Source organism: Neolamprologus brichardi, chromosome 5 (assembly GCF_056152115.1).
Source record: "Neolamprologus brichardi isolate AB-2024 chromosome 5, ASM5615211v1, whole genome shotgun sequence".
Lineage (NCBI taxonomy): Eukaryota > Metazoa > Chordata > Actinopteri > Cichliformes > Cichlidae > Neolamprologus > Neolamprologus brichardi.
The window spans coordinates 7,522,802-7,547,311 of NC_142108.1; the positions used below are offsets into that span (position 1 = coordinate 7,522,802).

A 24,510-nucleotide genomic window follows, 5' to 3' on the forward strand; every position below is an offset into this window, starting at 1 on the left:
GGTGCACGTGAACCAAGTAAACATTTTCTTAACCTGTACCAAAAATAACTGGGATGCAAAATGGATTTAAAGCAGAAGAAAAGGCATGACTTCTCAGGAGTTTACAGTATATTTATTCAGAATCAAATGTAAAAGATGAGGAGAGTAAAAAATAAGTCCACCCATAACTTACAGAAAGCTCATAGTAACATACATTTTAATCTTCCATATACAGCAATATTATTTCCATGTTAAAATTCCTGCATTCAAGTAATATAAGACATATTAAAGATCTGTCCTTACAGTGACACCCCCCCCCCCCCAATAAAAGCACATCCTTCAGCACATACAGGCATGGTGCCGAACAGCTGCTGCAAGTCTTTCATGAAATCTTTTGCAAGCCCATAGAAAAACATAATGCTGTGTGTGGAACAAGTGTTTGCACTGTGCTTGAGTCTGAGGTAAAGAATGAGTTTTAACACCAGTGTTGGATAAATAACACAAGAAAAGTGGGTATCATGGGCATTTTTTTTAAAGTGAATGTGACACTGTGGGTAATGCACGTCTAGTTTCTAAACAAGAGTGCAGTCAGTGAGGGAAAATTTCAATTCTAGCATTTAAAAACAAAACAAAAAAAACAACAACTTTATTTCAGCTAGACTTAAATTCACGGCACCTTTACCTGGACCAGCTGAGAATTCGTACACCAACAGCTAATGTTACTGGCTACAGAGGCACTATTTACATACAAAAATACCTGCACGCACCCACAAGCTCTTATGCATGCACCACACACACTCTGTCCTTCACACAAACACAAACACAGCTTGACTAAGCAATGCTAGGTGTATTAATTTCTATGACTAAACAAAAGTGCTGCATTTCTGTCTGTGAATAAAAATTTATGATACAGTACACTAAATGATACATACAGATTCAAAGTGTGATCACGTGGAAAAGGGAAAGAAAAGTGCCCAAAGACTGAATATATTCTACTATACACACCCGTCCCCAGACTGATAATGGTAACACTGGTTTCTGATGAAACTCCCTTAATTTCCAGACACTCTTTTATACACCTGTACAAGTTTGATAGCTGAGATATTATTACACTTAGCTTCCAACAACATCTTGGTTTTATTTGATCTTTTCCTCTTTTGGGGAACTGAAAAAACAAAACAAAAGAAAACTTCATTGTCAAGCTCAGGCCCTCCACCACACGAAGACAAAGGGAATTGGGTAAGAAGCTTGCTGGAAGTAATGAGCCATCTGAGGATGCAGTTTTTACTTTCTTATTTGGTTATTATGGGTTCCAGTTTGGGGTTGATGAAGGAAAAGCCAGCGAAAGCTGCCTGGTCCATAGAATCAATGAGGTTTTTGTCAGCATGGGAGAGACGCGGCTTCTCATTCAGGAACTCACGATCAAAGTTGCTGTGGTCACTGGGGGATTTCTGTTGGTGGGAGGTTAGGCATTTAGTCAGGTTAAAGTAAAAAAGAAAAAATAAGATGAGGTATCTGATATCCTAGAGGCAAGCACTTATATTTAATGACAGCTCTAATTAATAGCTGTGAACTAATGTTAATTAAAACCAAAATTTTAGGCCCATACCACTTTAGGCTTGAAAGGAGGCTCCACTTGTCTCCTCTCCAGTGCTGTCCAGTTAATGTTTTTGAAGAATGGGTGTCCTCGGATGTCCCCCACAACACCCAATCTGCGAGTGGGATCTCGCTCAAACAACTGAAATAATAACAGAACACAATAGATCTTATTATGTAACTATAATTCCACAATACACATGTTTGCCTAGTAATTTATTCATTTATATTTTTACCAGGTCAAGCAGGCTCTTGGACTCCTTGGAGATCCACCGAGGGTAGTGAGGAATGTCCGACCTGATGGATTCAAAGAGCTCATCCTCATCGTCACCTTGGAAAGGCGACTGACCAATTAGCATCTCATACACCAGGACACCAAAAGACCACCAGTCCACGGAGAATGTGTACTTCTGTCCACACAGGATCTGAGATAAGAGACAAATTGATTAGAAGCATGGAAGAAGAATGAGGAAATGTGATGTCTGGAGTGTTCTGCTCTTGTTACATAGTATTACAAAGAGACTGCAAACAAACGATTCAGGTTGCCACCTGAATGACATACAGATTATGGCTTTTATAAAAAGATGCAAGATTATGATGGAAAAGTAAGGTATTGAAACCTTAGCCGGGCAAACTAACCTCCGGTGCGATATAATCTGGTGTCCCACAGAATGTGCTCGCTTTGACATCTCCAAAGACATTCTCTTTGCACATGCCAAAGTCGGCTATCTTTATGTGTCCATCCTTGTCCAGCATCACATTGTCCAGCTTCAGATCTCTGTAAACAGATATAGGATGATATTTAAACAATGTAGGACTGTCACAGTAAATTCAGTTTGAAGCCATGTAATCTAAAACGAAATTTCAGTTTACTCTGCTGCAGTAACAGACTGAATGCAGAGAATGCAGGAAGGAGTACAGAGAGCCTGTGGGATTTTACCTGTAGATAATTCCCTTTGAGTGGAGGAATTGCAGTCCCACTATAATCTCAGCAGCATAGAATCTAAAAGTTGAGGAAATAACAGTTTTAGTACGATTTAAGACCCAATGACGCTGAAAATGTTAACTCATACAACACTTGTAGCTTTTTTTCTTTTCTTCCTTTTTTAAAACACTGAATCCTCATGTACTCACGTAGCTCTGTTGAGATCAAATCGTCCCTTGTCTTGGATGTGAAACATCAAGTCACCTCCATTCAAGTACTCCATTACAAAGAAGAGGTGCTCCTGTGCAAATAATACATTATCGTAAGTTAACCAGCAGACGTAAAGGAGATATGGAGAGCGGGGTAAGTTGCTCACACTAATCCATTTTCTCGGTACGCCGAGAGTCCGCACTAATCTGACAATTAAGAAGTTCCAAAAACCTTAAAAGAGTTTTATATTAACACAGGGTCATTAAGTCTTGACAGGCAGAAAAAGTAACTTTTTAAAATAATTATATAGATGGCAAGGCTCGCTGCCTGACTGGCTCTCATCAGTTATTACTTACTTACTACTATTGCATGGCACTAAATTTAATATAGATAATGAATTACAGGCATTACAGGTGTTGTTTTCTATGCCCGTAGCTGTTGTGCAGATAAATTCAATATTTTACCACTGCTGTGTGTTCCTTTGAACTGAACCGCTGTTAAAACAGTGTTTATTTTAAAACAAACGGAAAGAACTGAATTGTTGAGGATGCAGCCTTTAATGACAGCTTGGAACTGTGACTCTTATTGCTGCAGCCTGGAAGACTCCCCATCAGAGAACATGTTCTATGAACTTGACTAGCAGCGGTCTTTAGCATGTGTGCACTTACTTTTGACTGGAATGTGGCATAGAGATGAGTGAGAAAAGGGTTGTTCCAGGCAAGGGAAAGGACTCTTTTCTCCACCATGGTGCACTCCACATCGTCATCCATGAGAACGACGTCCTTCTTCAGGACCTTCACAGCAAAGTACAGGCTCTGTCCCTTCAGCTCTGCAAGCAACACCTGGGGTGTCAGAACCACATTACTGTCAGTAACATCATCAGGTTAATCACACCTGCTTCATAACTAGAGTATAACAAAACAAACTGAGCTATGTTTTTGCATTTCTGTGTAGATGTTTCACTTCAATGCAGAGCCCACAATGCCCACACTGGGACTGGATATAAATAAATTTGCCTTCTCCTTTTCTTGTAAATCATTCTGTGTGTTAAATGATGTCTGGCATCTGTGGTGACAGATGAACAACTTGTTATTGCGCTTGAAAGCAGTCAAATGCTCCCATTGCAGAGTGAAGGAAGTCATTTCAGAAGCAGCGGGGGGTTGTACAGATCTTATAAGCTAGACTAAAGATCAAAAGTGGGGTAAACTACATCTGCCATGTAAATCAAAATGTGCTTTAGTTATACACTTAAATTAACAAAAAGAAATTAGCACATGAGATTTTTTTCCCTTCAGAGGTTTCTTCCTTTCAGAGGTTCCCTTCATCTGAATTTAAACATCTTCACTTTTCCTTAGTAATGTTACTTTTAATGGTTTTGTCTTCTAAAACATGTGAATTTTTACTTTGTATACAGTTTTTTCAAAATATTTTACTCCCATTACCAACATAATAGTTCATGTGGGCAATTGAAGGACTATTTTGAGTTTATTTTCTTAAGCAAACATTCTTTTCACATGCAAGTCTGAGTAACATTATGGTGCCTTACAGTCCATGATAAAGACTTAAAGATTTAAAGACAGCAACATGGAGCATACCTTGCCAAAGCTGCCTTTTCCCAGAACCTTGTGGAACATTAGCTGGTTGAGGGAGAGGCGTGCCTGGGAAACTGAAGTTGGGGCTGGGGCAGGGCTAGGGCTAGGGCCCTTCCCATTGCCACCTGCTGTAAAATTTGCAAACTTTAAGTAAATGAGTATGCAAACCTGTAAACAAACATGCATGCAAACTGAAACAGCAAAAAGGTCATTTTAAGGTTGATAATAAAGACATAATTAATAAGGAAAGAATGATGTTGGGAATAACTGTTTCAACACTGCATTCTTAAATATCCCCAGCATTCAGATAATGACATTATTATATTTGCAAGCAATTGCTTTGATCCAAAACCTACAGTTTCAGATTTGCTTTACACCGTGTTTTCTTACTCTTGTTTCTTAATTATGTTATTTAGAGGGTGTATTGTTAATATGGCCATCTCAGGCACAGCAGCTTCTCCCACCTGCTGTTCAAACCTTCTGTTTGCAAAAGTTTGCTTAAACAGCATCTGGCCTTAAAAGCAGAGGAGGTAAAACTGCATACCGCAGACAAAGCGTCACTCAGGTCTAGTAATAGGTCCCCTAAAGCTGATACACCATTTTAGAAAAACTTTGTATTACAGTCAGTGCTACAATGAAAGCTTCTCACCACTAGGGTCCACTGTTGCATTTCTGACATCTTGGTAGATTCCAATATCTGGTGCAGGGGAGTCATCAGATTTCTTCACAGATTTCTATGGAGAAAAAAGAAGTTTGGCAACAGATTCTTTCATATTTTTAATTAGTTTTTCTTAGCCTTTTAATACAATGTTCACCCAATGACTGTGCAAACCTGGGAGACTTGAGACAAAGCCTCTGCTAGTAGTTTCTGGTTGATTCCACAAAGATTGCCCACTTTGCTTGTGCAGCCACTATGTACGTTCATGCCACAGTCTGGTCAGTGGAGTCAACAATGGAACGGCCCAAGCAAAGGAAAAGATTCAGAGAGAAAATGTTAGTAGAAAATATATTAATAAAAACAAAAATAAAAAAACAACAAAACAAACAAATCAACTCAACACACCAGACTTACCTTCACATTTAAGGCCCTGCTTGTACAGACCCCACAGTAGACTTCCACAGTGGTCACAGAAGGTGGGGCTCTTGTAGTTGTAAGTTTTAAAGCGATGTGGCATGTCAATATTGAAACGTTCTTTCTGGAACTACAGACACAAAGAAGAGCATTAAACCCAGAGAATGATGGTACCTGACGATTAAAACACGCAAGATTATATGTTTCGCCTGTCTAAGCTGCTTTTGAGTGGCCAGTAAAATTCACACAGAACTTCCACAGACAATAAGCAATCACACGTTTCAACTGATTTGAACACTGAATCCAATACAGATGATGTTTGTAGGTTTGGGTGGATGTGTTTGGATCAGTATTCATTTGAGTCAAAGATATGTGGTTGTGTAAAGACAAAAAAAAAAAGTATAGTGTTAAAATGACTGTTTAGTTGACATAATAGTGTATCACTGATATATTACTACAAGATACAAAATCATCCTCAATTTCATGATAAAAAGAAACCAGTAGAGTGACTGTACTTGTCCATACACAACTTCGCTCACCATAGTCTCACGACTGTTGGTCGCTGTTCTAGTGCACTTGCCAATGATTTTGTCGCTGCACTTCCTGTGGATTGCTGCATTGCATTCTGTGTGAAATAAATAAATCGATAAATATTGTGTTAACTGTGACACTGAAATATTAACAGTCCATTCACTTGCAACTTTGATGGTTCCCCTTTTCTAAGTCTGACACTACATGAATTGGTAACAGTCAAAGAAACACTCACGTTTGCATTTGTATCCTTGCTTGTTGAGCCCCCTGCATGGGGAAAAAAGGGAGAAGGTAAATGGCTGAGCTATATCCAATTTAGAGAATATATTCTAATATTCTCTGCTAATACTGTAAAAGAGTAATGTACACGGGATGATTTTAATTGTAGGACTGCTGATGATAGTGATATACTTTAGATCGTGTGGAGATAACTAGATTCTCCTCCCATCTTAGGTCATAAGATTGAAACTATGGGTGCAAAAATACCAGCGTCATACAACAGACTCAATAAACATCAGACTTCCTCCTCCCTGTTTTACAAGATATAGATAATACTGAAGTTTGAGTACAAGGAGGAGTTTGGTTCACAGATTAGTGCTGCTGACACTGATATAACAGCCTTGTGGGATTTCCCTAGGAGGTGACTCATTCTCACAATAGCACTCTTACAGGGTTTTTTCCCCCCTTAATTCCCTTAAACTGGTCCATTAAGCAAAACAAAATAACCAATCTTTTAAGAAAGACATTTGAAAGTATGGACTACTTGTACCAGTGAAATAAAACATACGCATGCACACACACACGCACACACGCGCACACACGCGCACACGCGCACACGCGCACACACGCACACACGCAAGCAAACAGACAGGCAAACTAGCTGCCTCTGGATTAGTCATGTTCAAACAAAGTGGAAGGAAAAACATTCATAGCCTCACTCTGAGACTCTACTGAGATTTTTAAAAAATATATACACCAGTGAAAAAGTAAGATTTAATAATAATAGTGGCAGCTGCCATCTAACAAAGAGGGACTTTTGCATCTCACCAGAGAAAGTCTCTACAGACAGAGCAGAAGGTGGGCTGGTGGAAGAAGGTGGAGGTGAACTCATGGTTCTTGATGACAAGAACCTTGGGCTGCTTGACTGCGCCCCTCCTCCTGTTCAGGGTCATCAACCCGTCTTCAGTAGGAGCCTTCAGGGTCGGCCTAGCAGCCACTGTGGGGAGAGATAGAGTTACCAATCAAATAATTGCATGTCCATTAAATTTCAGGAACATAATTTCTGTCAAACGTTACCTAAATTCACAAACAGTTTGGCTGACAAACCTTGAATGTTGCCGCTGTGTATTTTATCATAGATCAGTAATTGTCAACTGTAACAGAAAACTATTTGTTAAGAATACTTTATGAGCTAAGGAAAGGGGAGACATGAGCTACTGCCACTGCTGAATGGAGGCTAAACACTGCAAAATGCCTCCCTGGATTAGCTGCTCTGACTGATGCAAATCAAATGGGTGGGGGTCAAAAGTCAATCAGAGAAGACAGCGAAAGAGGCGTGAGAGTGGTAAACAAAGACATAACAGAAACTATGGAAGAGACAAGGGGGGTATGTGGGTGGATGGGAGGTGGCATTTTGGGACAATTCAAAAAAGAAGCCGCCTTAAAGACAACAGAACAGACGGGGGAAAGTGGGAAGAGTGATGAGGTGAGGGACAAACTTTTTTCTTATCTGACAGTCTACTGACAGATGTTTGTTTGGACAGCACTTTGGTAAGTTGAGCCAAGAAAGTAGGAGCGAGTGAGAGGAAAAGAGAATGACAGAGGGGGCAGATACTGCTGAGGACTGTTCACACGTGCCTAAAAATACTCCGGGCTGCTTTTCAGGAAACTTACGGAGGGTGTTGGAAGGAGACAAGATGCAGAGTATGGAGTTTTCATGACCCAGTAACAGCAAACCCAGACTGTGCCACTCCCACACTGAAATTCTCATTACACAGAACGCAGTTTGGAAATACCACAAAATGTATATTGTGTTAACAGTGACTATGTGGGCTGGCCTTGCCATCTGGACCAACTTGGTACCCTAAATGCAGCATGAAGCCAGCTAATGCTCTGCTATTATTAATATTATTATCATCATCATCATCATAAGAATGTTATTCAATATACTTAAATGGGCTTCACAGACTGACAATGCTGCAATGTTTTTTCATTTTAATTTAGGCCACAGACATCTACAACACAAGACAAAAACAATTAATACAGTGTAGGTGTTTGTTTAACCCAGTTCTTAGTAAACTCACTAGTGCGTTGTATTAAGAAAAACAAACATTCACAGTCCTTGTCAGAAATAATTGAACTGCAGCCCAAGCCACAGGCTAAATTTGTAACGACACCAGAGGATTAGTTTTATTCTGCAATGGTTTCATGGCACACCTAGTCAGCTGACCAGACCAGTGTGAGGTGTGAAACCAGCATGCAGATTAATCATCAACAGCCTGAGGCAGACAGATTATTTCAAGGCACTTTAGAAGCGTGGCTGCTCCACAAACCTCATAAACACATGTTTGGTATAAACACATGTAATCTGTGGCTGGTTGTAGAAAAATACGGAAAAATGAAGCATTTCTACCAGTAGAGGGTGATGTACAGCAAACAGAGTAGACAGATGGGAAAATGGTGGTGAGGGACGGGAGTGGGTGACTGTTGCCAGAAAAGATCTCGACTTTCACTGAGCGCACATCTCCCTGGTGGTCTAGTGGTTAGGATTCGGCGCTCTCACCGCCGCGGCCCGGGTTCGATTCCCGGTCAGGGAAAACTGTTTTCATATATTGTCACTACTCGCGCGTTTCAGTCAAGTCTCTGGTTATAAATTAAATCTGTTCAAGAGCGAACTTTGTCTATTAAATGAAGAAGCGTTTCCAATAGATTTGTCGGGTTTCCCCTTTAAAGTGGCCAAAGAGCAGTTCGTCTACCTGGGTATTACAATTACAAGAAAGTATAAACAACTTCTCAAAGCCACCTTTTTTATACTATTGAAGAATGTCAAACAAAGCCTTCAACAGTGGTCACCCCTGAACACAACTCTGGTCGGACGAATTAATTCAATTAAAATGAATATCCTTCCTAAATTCTTATACTTATTTCAATCTTCACCAGTCTTCATCCCCAAGTCTTTCCTTACAACTCTAGATTCTATAATCTCCTCTTATATTTGGAAGGGTAAATGACGTCGAGTAGCTAAGGTGCATTAACAGAAACCTAAGATTGAAGGTGGCACTCCCCAACTTCCGCTTTTACTATTGGGCTGCCAATATTCGATCTCTGACCTACTGGTTACAGTCTGGGGAGGGTGTGGGCCCCACCAGCTGGCTGGCACTGGAATCAGACTCAACTCAGGGTATTTCTCTTGCCTCCTTTCTGGGTTCTTCTCTTCCTTTATCCATTGACAACTTTGGATCTAATCCGATAATTCGTCAATAATAATAATAATAATAATTTTTCACTTCAAAGCCCCAACGTTTCAAACCACCTATTCCTCCCCCCAACTTTGGACAACTTGTTCCGGGTTTGGCTTAGAGCAGGTATTATTTGCTTCAAAGATCTCTTTATACACAATAAACTAGCATCATTTGACCAGCTGTCAGAAAAATACAGTGTTCCCAAAACTCACTTTTTTAGATACTTACAACTGAGACATTTTTTGCAATCCCACCTCTCCAATTTTCCAGAAGCTTCAGCTGCTAACTTACTGGACAAGCTCCTTAATTTGCAACTATCAGGCAAAGCTGTAATGTCTCTATAATAAACTGTGCAGTGTAACACCAGCTCCCGTTGTGGGCCTCAAGTCCACATGGGAGAAACAGTTAAACATATCTATGTCACATGACGTCTGGGACGCTGGAGTCCTTTCTCTGGTAAATTCTGCATCACTCTGCGCCCGTCATTCCCTGTTACAATTCCACATGTTTTGGACCTGCCCTGGCCGAGCAACATTTTTGGGAGGAGGCTTCCTGCACTTTGAACAAGGCTACCGGCCTGAAGCTAGCTCTCAACCCCCTACTTGCTCTCTTTGGTACAGCGGGAGAGGATGATCAGTATATTCCCAGAGCAAAGTGTAGGGTGCTGTCTTTTGGTTCCCTCCTGGCTAGGCGTGCCATTTTGATGGGTGGAACCACCCACCCATTTTGATGGAACCACCATGGGTGGAACATGGGAGGGCTGCCCCGCCCTCCCATGTTTATTGACTTGCTGATCTCAAGTCGTGTCTCAGTCTGGAAAAGATCCACTGCTCCATCCAGAACCAAAAGGGCACATTTGATAAAATTTGGGGTCTCTTTCTGGAAAACTTCTCTAAACTTCAACTTAAGGATGTTCCAGCTGAGTAACGGATTTGCTGATCTGATCTGATGTTTGTCTGTGTTAACGGGAACGTGAAGTGATGTCGTAGCTAACTTCTGTGTGGTTCTTATGGAAAGGGTTAGTTAATATCATAATCCCTCCCGGGTTGTGGCTTTTGTTATTTTGTTGGGGGGGTTTTCTTGTTTTTGTTTTTTTTCCCTCTCTTTTTGTTTTTCTTCTGGGTTTCTGCTTGTTTGGTAAAGGAGAGGAAAACAATGTTCCAACATGAGAAGTTCTGTTTTGTATTCATTCATTTTAAACAGTTTGTGTTTTCCGTCTTCTTTTTTTTTTCTTTGTAAACTATATCCAGAAATACTCAATAAAAATATTTTGAATTAAAAAATGTTTTCTATAACCTGTAATATATATTTCTTAAATGTAAACCTACTTCAAGTAACAGACACTTTGATAAAGTTGGAACCATTTTCAGCTATTTCATTAGACAACAGCATGTAGAACTCTGTGCTTTATAATCATGCCTGAAATGGGCTGGACTCAAATGGAGTAAAGGTGAAGTCACATGTTTCCATGCACCAATATCACTATCTGAATCTGAAGGTGACACCTGTTTGGTCACATGTTTATGTTTCCACAAATCCACTGATAATGATCAAAAGACCTTGCATGTTTTCTCTCCCCTAAGAAGAATAGAAAACTAGTGATTGTAAACTAAACTTGAATCACATTACCTGCATCACCATCCTCCAGAAAAAACTGCACAGCCATCTGAATCTTCCCAGAAGGCTGCAGGTCCACCCAGAACTCAGCACGTCCGCTGCCTCTAGACTTGGATTTGCAGCGCTCTGCCAGCACAGACACGCCCATTGTGGCCTTGGCCAATGGCTCCTCATTACTCTGCATAAGAACAACTTCTAGGACACGCCCCTCCTTGATATGAGCATCAAAATTGGACTTCCAGGGGGGGTACATGGTGGGCTTCCTCTGAACCAGGGTCTTCCCTCTCTCTGTGAAAGAACAATGACATCATCATCGCTGCATTAAGGAGTGGTTATAGCTCAAAGATGTTTGTTAAGAATTAGTTTGCTTGTGGACTTTTGAGGGCAGTAGATAGTGACACTCAACTGATGTTGTAAGGTCTCCTTGTCAACTGTTGCACTTCTTGCACAAGCACAAACACATGCAACTGTACATACCTGTGTCGATAGACTCTTTTATCCTGATGGCACAGATGGGAGCATCAGAAAGAGGAGACAGCGCGCCCACATCGTAATTACTGAGGGTGATACGCAGGAAGGGTGGCATGGTGACCACTCACCAAAGGCTCCTGGGGGGGAAAAAAAAGACTGATTTAAGCCACTCTGTCTAGACTTTCTAGAGAGAGATCTTTGTCTCTTGCTCTCACACACACTCACACATTGCTCAAGTTCTGTGTGTAAAACAAGAAGGAAGAGGGTAACAGCGGCTAGCAGCATCCTGCAGAGGAAGTAGTGGTTTTCTACTTCATACATAAGTTTGGAAACTACCTGCCAGTAACGAGGGAAGAAGGAACAGAATGTCCATCCTAAACTGTACTCTAGAGAGGCAGACAGCGAGAGAACATTTTTCAAAACACAAATATATAATTTCAACCCTGTTGTGAATTCTTTTCAGCAGATGTTGCCATCTGTTGCTCTGACCATTCTTTAAAAGGCTCCATAACTGTCAACACCAACAACAGCCCTGCTATTTGTGAGCGGACAAATCTGGGGCGCTTTTAATGTTTTATTGGGGGGGCTTGTGTTTATCCAGCATGTTAGCACTACTGGCTGAAGTTCTGGGGCCTGTAGGTGAGTGGCATAGCAAAATGTTCAAACAAATGCATGTCTCCTTTTTCAGTATTCTCATCTCTTCTGTCTAATGCTTCTATCTAGTGTAGTCTAATAAAATGAATGCTTCCATCTAAATTTTACATTTCCTAAGTTCCTAAAACTGTTGTTGTAACAAGACAAGTCATCTACTTATTAAAGCTCCATTTCTTGTGCTAAACCATTCTTTAGATGTTGTGTCATAGTGGAAGAATAATTCCTCACTTCATTTTCTGTACATGAGATTCACAGAAATGACATGCCACCTTTGTGCGTCTACATTATCAGTCACTCATAAGAAGACAAGGTTTGTTCGTGTTCACGTTCCTTTCACTTTGCTGAATGAAACATGCTCTGAGGTGCCAACTGAAGAACCTGGTATGTGTTTTTAATGTATGTATAAGCATGCTGCTCAGCCTGCTAAAAGGTAGACTAGACGCTATTTTGAGCTCAGGCTGGAAGTAAGATCACATCTTGTGCTCGCTGGGGTGACACTCAGAATTTCAGAGAGAGAAAGCAGGAGAGTTTTTTAACTATAATAAAGGGATGTGTAGTGTTTGGGAGGCAGTGATGTCCTACACAGACAGGCCTTGTGATTTGGAGGTCAAGGCTTGAAATCCAAAACAAACAGTCTGGGTGAGGAAATGAATAACTAACTGTGATGTCTCAGAAATCGTCTCCAATGTGCTCTTTCATTGCCAACTTCTTCAACAGAAAGAAATTATTCAGTAACCAGCACATATAGGCCACTTTCACAGCCTCGGGCACCTTAAATGTTTATATAGTTATGAAATAATACCATCGGGCAGACGCCGAACTGAAGATTGCTAAACAAATGACTGTTTCTGACTGCGGTCAAGACTGCTCTTAAACAAGAGGAGAGCTCTTGAAAGTTCCTATACATGTACTCACACAGGCAGGCATACAGGAATAGGAAGAAAAACACATAAACACTTACTGGGAATATATACTTTTCCAGTTTTATCAGGACTTAACACACACTCTTTCCAATGTACACATGCACAGACATTATGTGCAAAAGAAGGCCTTGTTTCCCCAGAGAAAGTGGAAAAAGTGAGCATATGCAATTGGGGAAGGGGTGGGTAGGGGAAAAGAGCAAGAGAGAGAAAGAGGAAGAAAGAAAACAAAACAGACAACAGACATGCCACTAGAAATGAGGGGGAAACCAGAGTCGCCCTCACTAGACTGACTCATACAATAGTATCAAACTCCAGTGAAACAGATACTGTACATACATCTGTCAGTGTGCGTCTTTGAAAAGATACCAAGTTACTCTTAAATAAGTCTTTAGTACTTTTGGAGAGCCAGAAGATGTAAGGCTGGGCTGCATACCTGTACTGTCTCTCTTAACTTCAAAATGCTCTTCAGAACTAATTAGAAGGATCACCAGTATGAGGAAAACACGAGAACAAAAAGATGCTGGTAACTAGGACTTTAGCTGCCACTTGGCTCGGGAATTGGGAAGGATTTCTCTTCTAATAATCACACACGGTGATTCGTGTCAAAGTCAGTGTTTAATAGGAACAAATACAGAAACAGCAAACCCTGTAATACGCACAACAGCAAAAAACACACATTTCGGTATTAAACAGTACAAGAAAACCAGTGGCACAATAGCCCTTACTTGAAATGACAAAAAACAAAACTATTTTTGTGCACTGAGTTAACGTGACATAGTCCTGGAGAGGAACATGCGTGACTGCCTACAAAAGCTAGGCCATCATTGAGTTCATGCTCAGCGACGCACCACGGACAAGTCAAAGGCTTGGTATGAAGTGAATTTGTGGAGATGGGGAAGAAATGATCAAGCCGGTCTAGCAGGCTGGGGAGTAACCTTTGATTGGCAGGTCGGAACAAAGACGGGTAATTTGAGAAATAAACAAAAGTTGAACAACATACAAGAATCAGAAATATGGTCTAAGATATTACTACTGATATACATATGTACAGTATGGAAATGGGATGATCCCAAAACAGCTGTGTAAGTTTTTATGTTTTGCTTTAGAAGACTTTCCACACTTACTGTACTTTTGAATTTCAAATGGGTGAAAAATGGGCAGGTGTAACTAACATAAATAAACATGACTCAGCTGAAGCGATCCAAAAATAAACCTTTAAGCCAGCATGGCTACGGTAAAGACCCTGAACTACATCACTTAAATGGAATGTAACCCTTGTTAATGCTGACATTACATCACCTTATCGCCACTGACACATCACAATGTCCACAAAACAAAAGATCTGCGCAGATTTAAATACACCAGCATTCTCTGCTTACATACTGAGGGCTTTTTTATTTCCACAGAAGATGTTTGAACATGTCACAGGCGGAAAAGCACAGGTGGAGAACTAGAATTACTGGCTCTTGGTTGCACGACGCTGCCAACAAGTCAATTTGCAGCTGACATCTACATCTGCACAGACTTATACAGAAAACAGGGATCTGGAACAATTTGTTTTAAGTGCCTTTATGCTCAGCCAAGAAAACAAATCTGTGAGGACATATTTTAGACGTGGGAGTAGACAACAGTTAAAGGAGAAGAAGTGAACTGAAGAATAACATTTTAACCCAGCAGCACAGTATCCTATGTACAGTGCAATATTTCGATCATGGTTTCTTGAGTTTGAGCTCAGAAAAGAAAAAGAAAAAAGAAGAAGACCACATCTCCTGCAAGATCACGATGACAATGACCTCTGACCTCCAGGTTCTAATCAGTTCATCATGGAAAACAACGAGATTTTCGGCATATGTTAAGAAACTTCCTCAATACATTCCAGATTTACATCATGTTAACGAGACTGGGAAGGATGGGAGATAACCCGTGACCTTGACCTTGACCTTTGACCGAAAATTATTTCATTCTTCAGTTTCCTTCGTGCTGCTTTGGTTTCATGGTTCTGCACTGTGCAGGCCTGCTCACTGTCACCGTTTACTGAGACTAATTCAGAGTTGAGCCATCATTAACAATCACTGACAGCTGAGCTACAAGATTGATGTGTAAGAAAAGCTGAAAATGCATCTGCAGTATATTCAGTCTGCCTTTGAGTTTCATACGTCATGCGTTTGCTTACTTAAAAATAAAAACAAAACTAAAACGTGGCTGTTTCTCGCAGACACCTTGTCTGCCTTTGTGCCAAAAGATGACCCAGAGAAATGAAAACTAGCCTAACAGGATTCTATAAACAAACCAGTGAAGAGTGTGGATGCAGGCAACAGAAATGGAAATGATCAGTCAGCCAGTGCATTTCAAAAGAATCCCAACATTAATGAAGATAACTCAAACAGCTGACAAGTAATATCACTAAAACCACAGTGAGAGGACGTCAGGTTTAGTTGCTGGTTCTATTTCAGGGCAGATGATGCTTACATGAAGTAGATTTGGCACGTTCCCATACTGCATGCAACATATTCAGTTAGACGTATTGGGAAATTGACCACAGCGTTAAAAAAAATGAAAAGGAAGAAAATCTGCCCAGTGAGAAACTTTGGTTCTTGTGTCCTTATTATTTCAATGCACAACATGCACTGAAAGAGAAAGAGAGGGGGATGCAAGACTGAATGGGAATGCAGTCTGCACACATGCACTGCAGACCTGAACTTCTCTAGGCATTACCCAGCAAAGCCTTATGGTTGAACACTAATGTCCTAAGCAGCCAGGCGAGACATTAAATATCCTAGACCAAATGGCATATGTCCAGTAGTCAGAATGTGGCTGATGTGAACGATCTCCTGCTGTGTTCATTCACATTATCATTTACACTCAGTGTCAATGCGTGACCCGATTCCTAACATTTTCCAGAGATCATGTATGAATAAGACTACGGACAGACCCAGAACAGTCTTCTAATGGAGTTGGTCGAGCCAGTGAGAGTTGAACAAACACAAATTATTATGAGCCGCTAACTTCATAGTCAGAGTCAGTCCTAGAGCAAATAACCTGGTGTGTGCATATGTGTGTGGCTGTGTATGTAAACATCCATTATTAATCACAAAATGGCACTTAATGCTGGCTGAAATAGAGAGAGAAAAAACCCTCTCCACACTGGAAGTCAAACTGTGATCATGGAAAAGTGCTGTTCCTAGCTCCTACACCACATTTGATTTAAGAGCAGGAAACTTTGAACTGCTCAGCAAAAACTAATTCCTATTTTCTGTTTAAATTACAACCCGTCAGACGTTTAAAGTCAAATTGTAGATCCAGCTCTGCATCCTGCACGCACAAAGAAAACCATGCAGCATTTTCTGTGGATAAACTGAGTAAACTTTCAGGAGAGTCCGACAGGGATTGCTGACTTTTGGTCATTCATTATGATGGCAGTATTGACAGCTTACTGCCCACGTCCAAATTTAGCAACTAGTTACAAATGAATGCCACAAAAAACCGTATGCCAAAAAACTAGGCAGGACTAGTAGCGCAAAGTTTCAAAATCTGCAGCTGAGGAAAGGTGAGTGGTTGATACAAATATAAAGGGACAGGCAGAACCAAAACCAAGACCTTCCTTGGTGGAGGTAATAACATTACATAACATAGGTAAACCTCTGAACCTAATCAATCGCTTGATTTCCTTTCTCAACCTCAGTTTTGACAGAAAACTTCATCAATTCCACATACCTCACTTAAATCCACAAGTCTTTCATTGAGGCACGGTGGTGTGCATTATTACCGCATTACCTTCTGGAAAGCACACAAGTGTGCTCGCATAAGCACATACTAATAACCTTGAACAAAGGGGCCTTTAATGAATTTCAGCAGAGTGTGGCTTGAAGAAAAATCAAAGCCTTCCTTTCTTTCACTAACCTGGGTTAATAGCTAACACCCCTTTCCCAAACACTGTCTCTCTCTCACACACACAGGTAATACTAACAGAGAAGTTATACTGTGATGTTAAATTCTGCCCAACTTTTCCTTTTATCACAAACTCACGAGACACACATGCACCACCAATATGGTTAAATTAGGACAGGGGAGAAAAGTGAGAAAGATTTGGAGAGATGAACTGATGTTACCGCTGCAAGGTCAGAGACACAAATCGCTGCAGTGAAGCACCCATGCCTCTGATCATTCTGGATCTGGGAACTGCATCAATCAAACCAGTACAAGCTGGTATTAAATGCTTGAGGAACAGTACACTTGAACTTGAAATTTTGGTGCAACTGTTAAATGGGAGGGGGGCTTTTTGTTATTTAAGAGGAACACTGAGCTCTTTGGCACAGTTTCAAACCTGCTACCACAGCGAGGACAGAATCCTGCCCCTGTCTGCATACGTGTGCGAGGGTCCTCTCTCCACATGCATTAAAAGCGGTGTCCATTTCTGCCACTCTCACAGTTTACAAAACCTTAGTTAAGTCGAGCAAAATAGCATCAGAGCAAGTGGAGCCAAGCAGGATTGTGATGTGTGTGTGAGAGACAAGAGGGACAAGGCCAAGGGCAAGTAATGAGCCAAACTATCATCACCCGCAGATGAATTAGCAAAATTTGAGCCCAATGCCCGCGATTCTTGCTCTTTCATTGTTTACTTGTGTGTGTGTGTGTGTGTGTGTGTGTGTGTGCGTGTGTGTGTGTGTGTGTGTGGGGGGGGGGGGGGGGGGGGACTGCATGTGTCCTATTACAAAGGTCCACATCATATGTGAGTGTGATGGGACACACTAATCAGAACACACTTTCCAAGTGTGCCATATTATTTAAATTGGAGAAATAAAGAATAATGATTTGTCTTTAGTATTTCTCTAGTTAATTCTCAAATATAGCTGGGTTGGTAATTAAAAGGTTTAAGCTGTTTAAATGTAACCAGCTCTTAGGTACTGTCTTTAAACAATGTTTTAGTTATTCATACACAATGAATACGCCCTGAACATTGTCAGGCTTACGTGAATCTGTAATGTTTGTGAGTTTCGTGCAATTGGCGGGATCAGTGCTGCTTCTCACTGAGCAGATGTCCCAACCGCGTCCTCCAAGCAGCTCATGATGCCACAAGCCAATATTGACAAACCAGTAACTGCAGGCAGATGCAGTCAGATAATGTTACCTGCAGCCTCTGCAACACAAGAGGCTTGTTTTGCAGTGAGTGACACAAGACTTTTGCAAGCAATGGATGGAATATTTCAACATGGGATAATGGGTTTAGTGTTGCCGGTCAGATAAGAAGTTGTGTTAACCATTTCCTACTGAGAAGGCCGAGTTTTTACAGCCGCAGGAATGAAGGGTAATCCTCACACAGACACATCCCCACAAACCAAAGTGAGCCATCATATGTACTCTGGGTTGTGCTGTCATGTCAAAGCCACATGTGATTCTGGCAACAAGAAAGAAGTTACATTACCGCAGGATGACTAACAGCAATGACAGCCGCCTAACGTGAGGGAGGACCTTTGATATTTCGAGCTGGTGGACTTTAGCCTCAGCTGAACAATACAATCCGGCTTCGGTACAAGTTAAATCGCTTCGGCAGACGGCTGCTGTTTGTAGTGACGGTGAGACTGTCAGCACTCGGTCCAGCCACACCAAAAACCTGCGATTTAATGGAAATCTACTAAACACTCGCCCACTACTGTACCGCTTATGTCACTATGATAGCTGCAGAACTCAGTTTTATGACGTTTAAAATAATAATTAACAGCACTTGCATATAAACAGTGGTAATATTAGCTATGAAAATATGGCGTTTATGACACTTTTACACACATGAATTAGGCCTATACTAAAGATCACGCGTGTATCCCATTTAAACCGTCCCTTTAGCTTCTGCAGCAGGTGGATTTTATATAACGAGAAAACGCCCTGTCCCTGATTTTCACTACTATACGGGTTAACTTTTGTGGCAACTTGTAGTAGTTACTCGGAGGACCTATAAGCTTGTTTCCCGGTTTATTACCTAGCTCACTGATACAAGCTCTTGCCACAGTACGCGAACCTGCAGCAACGATACATGACTTAAAGTTTCCCGGGTTAAGTGACAAAAACACGATAAAACACACAGAGAGGCTTTCTGCGACAGCAGCATTCCTCTTCCTAGAAACCACACAGCCCTAACCATCACTTTAAGGCTAAACAATCGAGGTTTGTAGTCACCAAGTGAGACTAAACACCAGCCAGAGTCGTGCCAAGGCAAACGCTGGGGACTCCTGACTCCCAGTATCTACACTGCGAGCGAGGAAGGACTCTTCTCTCGGTGTTGTCAAATACCGAGCTCAAGCTTCTTCTTCTTCTTCTTCTTTTTAACGCAATTAAGTTTTTGTTGCTTTATAAAAAAAAAATGCGACTTACCTCGTTAGCCTGACGCTAAGTTTCTTTTTTTAAGTTTTTTTCTTTTCCCGGAGCTTCGACTTTAAACGCTTGAGTGGTTTTAAGGAAGTGTTCAAGTCCGCTGTTGTTACTCGAGGCTCTCCCTCTGTGTTTGTCTGCCAGCTTTTGTGTGTCGCGGCTCCTAGCGGTGCGCCCGGCGACTGCGTGACGTCAAACAGGTGCATTCCCGGAGACACGAGCACGAGCGACTCTGTGATTGCCACAAACCCATTTAGGCGTGTTCACATGTTCATTTACAAACCGAGCGCGGTTGCTTTGCAAGTCTGGACCGGCAACATTTAAAATCTGACCTCCCTCACGGGGAAACCAGCTTTTCTCAGCGCCTGCGTCTTCCCATAATTCACTTTGTATTTAACAACACCTTCACCTGAACCTGACGCACGGTATCAGGCGATAAAAGCGGAAAGTCAAAACACGGAAGCGAGGGAGCTTTTGAGCAGGTGCTGATTAAACCTCTTTAGGTGAAAAATATGAATTTGGTAGATCAAGGGAACCGGATATTAGGGCACTGTGGACTCTCAGTATTCAGGTCAAGTCAAACAGCCATGCGTTTCCACATCAGGCCTTCCCACAGCACCTCCACGATCCCATTTCTCTCTCGGCCTACACAAAGCCTGTTGATCCACGTGGTCTTGAGTCATTAGCCCCACCTACCAAAACTGCATTGCTTTAAGAGAGAATGGGTTGGTAAATTCAGTAAGTCTCCAAAAGGGCTATTTATAGCCACGACAATAGGTATAGCAGTGTCATGCTGGTATACTTACTGTTGAATGACAGATTACTGAGAAGACCAAGCAGCTATTCAGCACTCAATCCTTATGAAAAACACATCAGTTAAAACAGATATGATTTTTTAAGGGGCGGAGGGGTGGGCAGGATACCACATTATAATATAGTTGGATTTAAATCACTCTATTATAATCTTATATGATATGTTATGTAGCTTAGAGTGATTTAAATTCAACTGTGTGATAGGATTTTAATATCAAAGAAGTTTTAATCATGCTGGTCATCAGTCAAAACAGACACTCAAATCTCTTATAAAAGAAAAAGAACTTCTTCAGATTGTGACAGGAAAAGACGACTTCTTTCCACTACTCTTACTTCCTGGAAAACTGTTTATATTCACCAATGACCTCATGCTGCACCAGTGCTGTAATAAAAAGAAAGAAAGAAAAAACATCTCCCAACAAAACTATTATGGACTTTTGATCAGTCATTCCTACCTGCTATTCCAATTATGTTAACCTGCCTCTTAGTCATAATAGTGAATATGTACTTAAGTCACACCTCCCTCTGTTTTGTAACAGCCAGAATTCAGGTTTAACAGGAACTACATCAAAATGGGGAAGCAAGATTTTCTTCTCGACATGAACAAGCAATAATTAAAAAACAATGTCACCATCACCACCCTCAGAGAGAGGCAATGTAGGTCAGAGTGCTGCATGGTTTTCTGATATATTACAAGTCAAGTGATGTTTGTGAAGGTCTGCCTAGTACACTGGAAAAGGTGAAAAAAAAAATCAACAAGCGATTTAAAGTTGAAATCAGAAACAGCACTATTGACTGTGGGAATTCCACTTCAGCTACGGTCTGTGTGGGTTATGCAAGTTCACAGAAAACAAAAAAAAGAAACAGTAGAAGCATGTTATGACACAGCAGATGTTTGCCTACCAAGGCTTCAGATTTTACGTGTGAATTAGCCATATAAGCAGGCTGGGGACCCAGCCGGTTCCTGTTGTGGTGGCCATTTCTGCAATCCCAGCTGAGCCAGTGCAAACACTGCAGTGAGTAATGAGAGGAACAGACAAGCGGGGCGGTGGGAGTGAAGGGAGGGACGAAAAAACAATCCCTAAAAAAGGAGAGAAATGGTCCTTTCATCAAGAGACATGCCACAGACTAAATCTGCCTTTTTCTAACTGTCCTCATTTCCATCCCCTTTTTTCTCCTTATTTTTTCTCTCTCTGTTCTCTGCATGCTCTTTTGCCACTTGAAAAGTGTGTGCTTGTTAACACAAAGAGCTGTCAACTGTTGCTTAATTTAATTGACCTTGATGTCAACGGGGCCAGTTTTTGTGCACAGACATGGCAACATGAAGTCGTCAAAAACATCACGTTAAGGTTTGGGTTATCTAGCAGTGCCACTGTTGCAATTAAGTTTTTTTATCATCACTGTGTGAAAAAAAAAAACAAAAAAACAGAAGCACATCTACAAGTGTTTTGTCTTGTCTGTGGTTAAAATGTGCCAGCTGCGAAAGCAGACAACATGATAACATGAAGATCAGTGAGGTTTTGGTGTGTTGCATCCATTAGTGTACTCGGCTGCCCCTGTCATTTATGCCCATCCTCTGTTGTGTAACAGATTCTATGCTCTAACGTGACTATTAGACAAGAAAAAAATGTAGCCAGAGCACCTGCCCTTTGAAAAAAACCCTCAGTGTTTTTTCCACTGTGCCTACAGTATTGCACCAAGACAGGAATTTCAGATGCCGGCATGGAAAGTTGCTAATCTGCCTACAATGCTTACAATGATGTCAGTGTACTCTTCCGAGACAAACAGCTCTCCCTATTGACATTCTACATACAGCTCTAATAGCAGCACTGCATTGATCAGATTTTTGTGTTGTTTTACTATTTTTAGAGCTTTTTTTCTTAAAATTTTGCAGAGACTCCAGAAATTGAAACATATTGATTAAAATGCACCAGCAGTTACTTGAGGAAAGGTCTGCTGAATGGGTTTCTGTGCGACAGAAGCTGCAGGATGTGAGTTTGGGTCCGAGAGGTGAGAACAAGGTGACTTTTACTATCAGATGTTTAAGGGGAATGAACAACTGTCATCGCTTCCATTGCTGCTCTCACTTCTCTCTTTCTTTTGTTACTTCAAGTTAATTATTGGGTCATTGAGGCTCCTGGGATCGTGTATCTAGAGCAACCCCAATCTTCCTACTTTCTGTTCTGCCTATTTCCTGACTCTTCAGCTTTAGTCATTTGATTGAAAATAACCTTTCACTCTTGATCTCTATATCCAGTAACCGTGTCCTCAGCAAACACTGTCCTCTGTTCTCTTACTTCCTTATTATCAATATTGACAGCCTTATAAAATTATTAAACAGCAAATCAAATGACTGCTTTGAGTCATTAAAGGATCCATTTCCAGCTGATATGAAATTAAACCAAAAAGTAAGGAAATTGATTATTTCTTTGTTGTAACAATGTTTCTCGGCAATAAACCTTATACTGTTGAAAGCCTGTGTATTTCCCCTTAAATGGTGTCACATCTGTAAGGAAAATGCACGTGTAGGTTGAGCAGCAGAGTTGTGGAGTGTGCCAATAAAAAAAAACTTGCTAAATCTTCTCTGCCAAACAGCTTATTCTCTGCTCGACTCTTGTTTGTTGTTGTTCATTGGATTGGATGGTTGAAGTCTAAAGAATCAAGACATACAAGACAATACATTTAACAATTTATTCATTTATCAGACAGCCTCAGTTGCATGTGGAAGCACCATACACAGGCACAACAGTAGCCCCAGTGTGGTTGTGTTGGTTACTCTGGGATGCCTAAGCTGATCCCACAAGTGTTCAGTGGGTTTTATTTTTTCCTCTCAAACTCCTGGAAAAGAAGTTTTTCTTCTCTCTGCTTAATGACCAGCTGTTCTTTCTGTTGAAGCAGATCTTGATATTTGTGCAGTGTCTCATCAGACTTTACCTGCAGCATCCTTTCTTTTCCCTCCATGAGCTGGAGTTGGCACTCCATGTCTCCCTGCTTTCTGTCCAGCTGCTCTTTCTCTTGGAGGAGTTTTTTATTTTCTTGCAGAGCTTCATCAAGCTTTCCTTGCAAGCTTTCACTGTGTTGCTTGATGCTCTGAAGCTTGCGATCCAATTCTTTTTGTTTGGTCTCCTGTTGCCTTTTCTCTTGAAGAAGCTTTTCATTTGCTTGCAGTGTGCGATCAAGCCTTTTTTTTGTCTACACTGTACATTAGCTCCATGTCTCTGAGATTGCTGTGCAGCCCTCTCTTCTTCATGCCATCGTGTTTCTTTTCTTGGACGAGTTTTTCATTTTGTTGCAGAGCTTCATCAAGCTTTCCTTGGAGCTCCTGGTTCTTTTTGTCCATGTCTTGGAGATCCTGTTGTTTCTCCTCAATAATAGCTTCTTTTCTTGAAGCTGGTATGACAACTTTTTTAGTTGAGCGCTCTTTCTCTCATTTTCCTCCATCAAGAACTTCATCTTCTCTGTGTTAGTGAGCGCTTCATCCTTCATTTCTTCCAAACGCTTTTCCTCTAGTTCTACTTGGTCACACCAATGAAGAGAGGAGAGGGAAGGGTCTAGTGGCTCATCCCAGGGAAGAGCGTAGGAGTCAACTTCTTGTCCTTTTGGATCTTCGGTTTGAGACATGTTTGGTCTGGATACAGTGACTATGCAAAGGATCCAAATATTTCAAAAGGCTTTTCTGACTGAACGGTTGAACGCTGTGAAAATAAATGCTGCAAGTAGCGGACGGAAAGTTATTGCTTTTCACCCATACTTAAGGGTTTTAAGGATCAAAGGATCAGAATGGTGGTAAGATTCTACATGTGTGTGACGCATAATTCTGTAAGGCAATGAGGTTGTCACATAACATTTGTGGAGGAGGGCATTTTTCAACTTGGACAAATTATCAGTAAAGTTTCAATCTCTTTTATTTCCTCCAAAAAAAATGTTGTCGCAATAATGTTTTCTACAGTCATTGGTGTCAACAGATCAGTTTAAAGTTGGGTGTTACTCTGCCCAGGCTGCTACCATAGAGGAAAAATGTGGACCAATAGTACTTTAATGATTTCCGCGGATCATTTCCGTGAAAATCTTAGCATTGCGCTAGCTGTCAAGCGAAAAGTTTAGCGCCGTACAGCCATATTTTCAGAGTAAAAAAAGGTTTAAACTGACTCAGATCATGGTGAGTATTTGAAAAAACATTTATTTACTTTGAAACCTATGATGTGGAAAAGTTAGCAAGCGTAATTTTTCCCATTTTGTTATACACGTGTGCTTACAATCGGGAAATGTTAATCTTTTCTAAGATCCATGGGTTTATCCAACA

General features: G+C 41.0%; 1 protein-coding gene, 1 non-coding gene and 1 pseudogene across 3 annotated transcripts; 1 reads left to right on the forward strand and 2 right to left on the reverse strand.

Moving 5' to 3' along the window:
- Window positions 1-90: 90 nt before the first annotated feature.
- Window positions 91-19,685, reverse strand: prkcdb (protein kinase C, delta b). 2 transcript variants are annotated; one of them, XM_006784627.3, is made up of 17 exons: window positions 19,398-19,685; window positions 11,461-11,591; window positions 10,996-11,271; window positions 6,953-7,121; window positions 6,141-6,172; window positions 5,914-5,999; window positions 5,375-5,504; window positions 5,135-5,235; window positions 4,952-5,036; window positions 4,306-4,427; window positions 3,379-3,552; window positions 2,710-2,801; window positions 2,516-2,578; window positions 2,215-2,353; window positions 1,812-2,000; window positions 1,589-1,717; window positions 91-1,430 (listed from the first exon to the last, which is right to left on the reverse strand). In XM_006784627.3, the coding sequence occupies exons 2-17, from the start codon at window positions 11,567-11,569 to the stop codon at window positions 1,272-1,274; spliced, it is 2,055 nt and encodes a 684-aa protein (XP_006784690.1). In that variant the 5' UTR covers window positions 11,570-11,591; window positions 19,398-19,685; the 3' UTR covers window positions 91-1,271. The 2 variants fall into 2 exon arrangements, with proteins under 2 accessions (XP_006784690.1, XP_006784689.1); XM_006784626.3 differs by having other exon boundaries at window positions 4,306-4,430; window positions 19,398-19,681.
- trnae-cuc (transfer RNA glutamic acid (anticodon CUC)) lies at window positions 8,650-8,721 on the forward strand. Its single transcript has one exon. It is a non-coding gene; the product is annotated as a tRNA-Glu (tRNA).
- A 3,339-nt stretch (window positions 19,686-23,024) lies between the features above and the next one.
- Window positions 23,025-24,325, reverse strand: LOC148102710 (uncharacterized; annotated as a pseudogene).
- Between the last annotated feature and the right edge of the window lie 185 nt (window positions 24,326-24,510).

Excerpts from the sequence above, each read along its gene's own strand:
- prkcdb (XM_006784626.3), bottom strand. The coding sequence starts at position 11,569 with ATGCCACCCTTCCTGCGTATCACCCTCAGTAATTACGATGTGGGCGCG. Across the intron at positions 2,802-3,378 it reads ATGCCACATTCCAGTCAAAA|GAGCACCTCTTCTTTGTAAT; the intron begins GTAAGTGCACAC and ends TTATTTGCACAG. Across the intron at positions 1,431-1,588 it reads CTCCTTTCAAGCCTAAAGTG|AAATCCCCCAGTGACCACAG; the intron begins GTATGGGCCTAA and ends TCCCACCAACAG.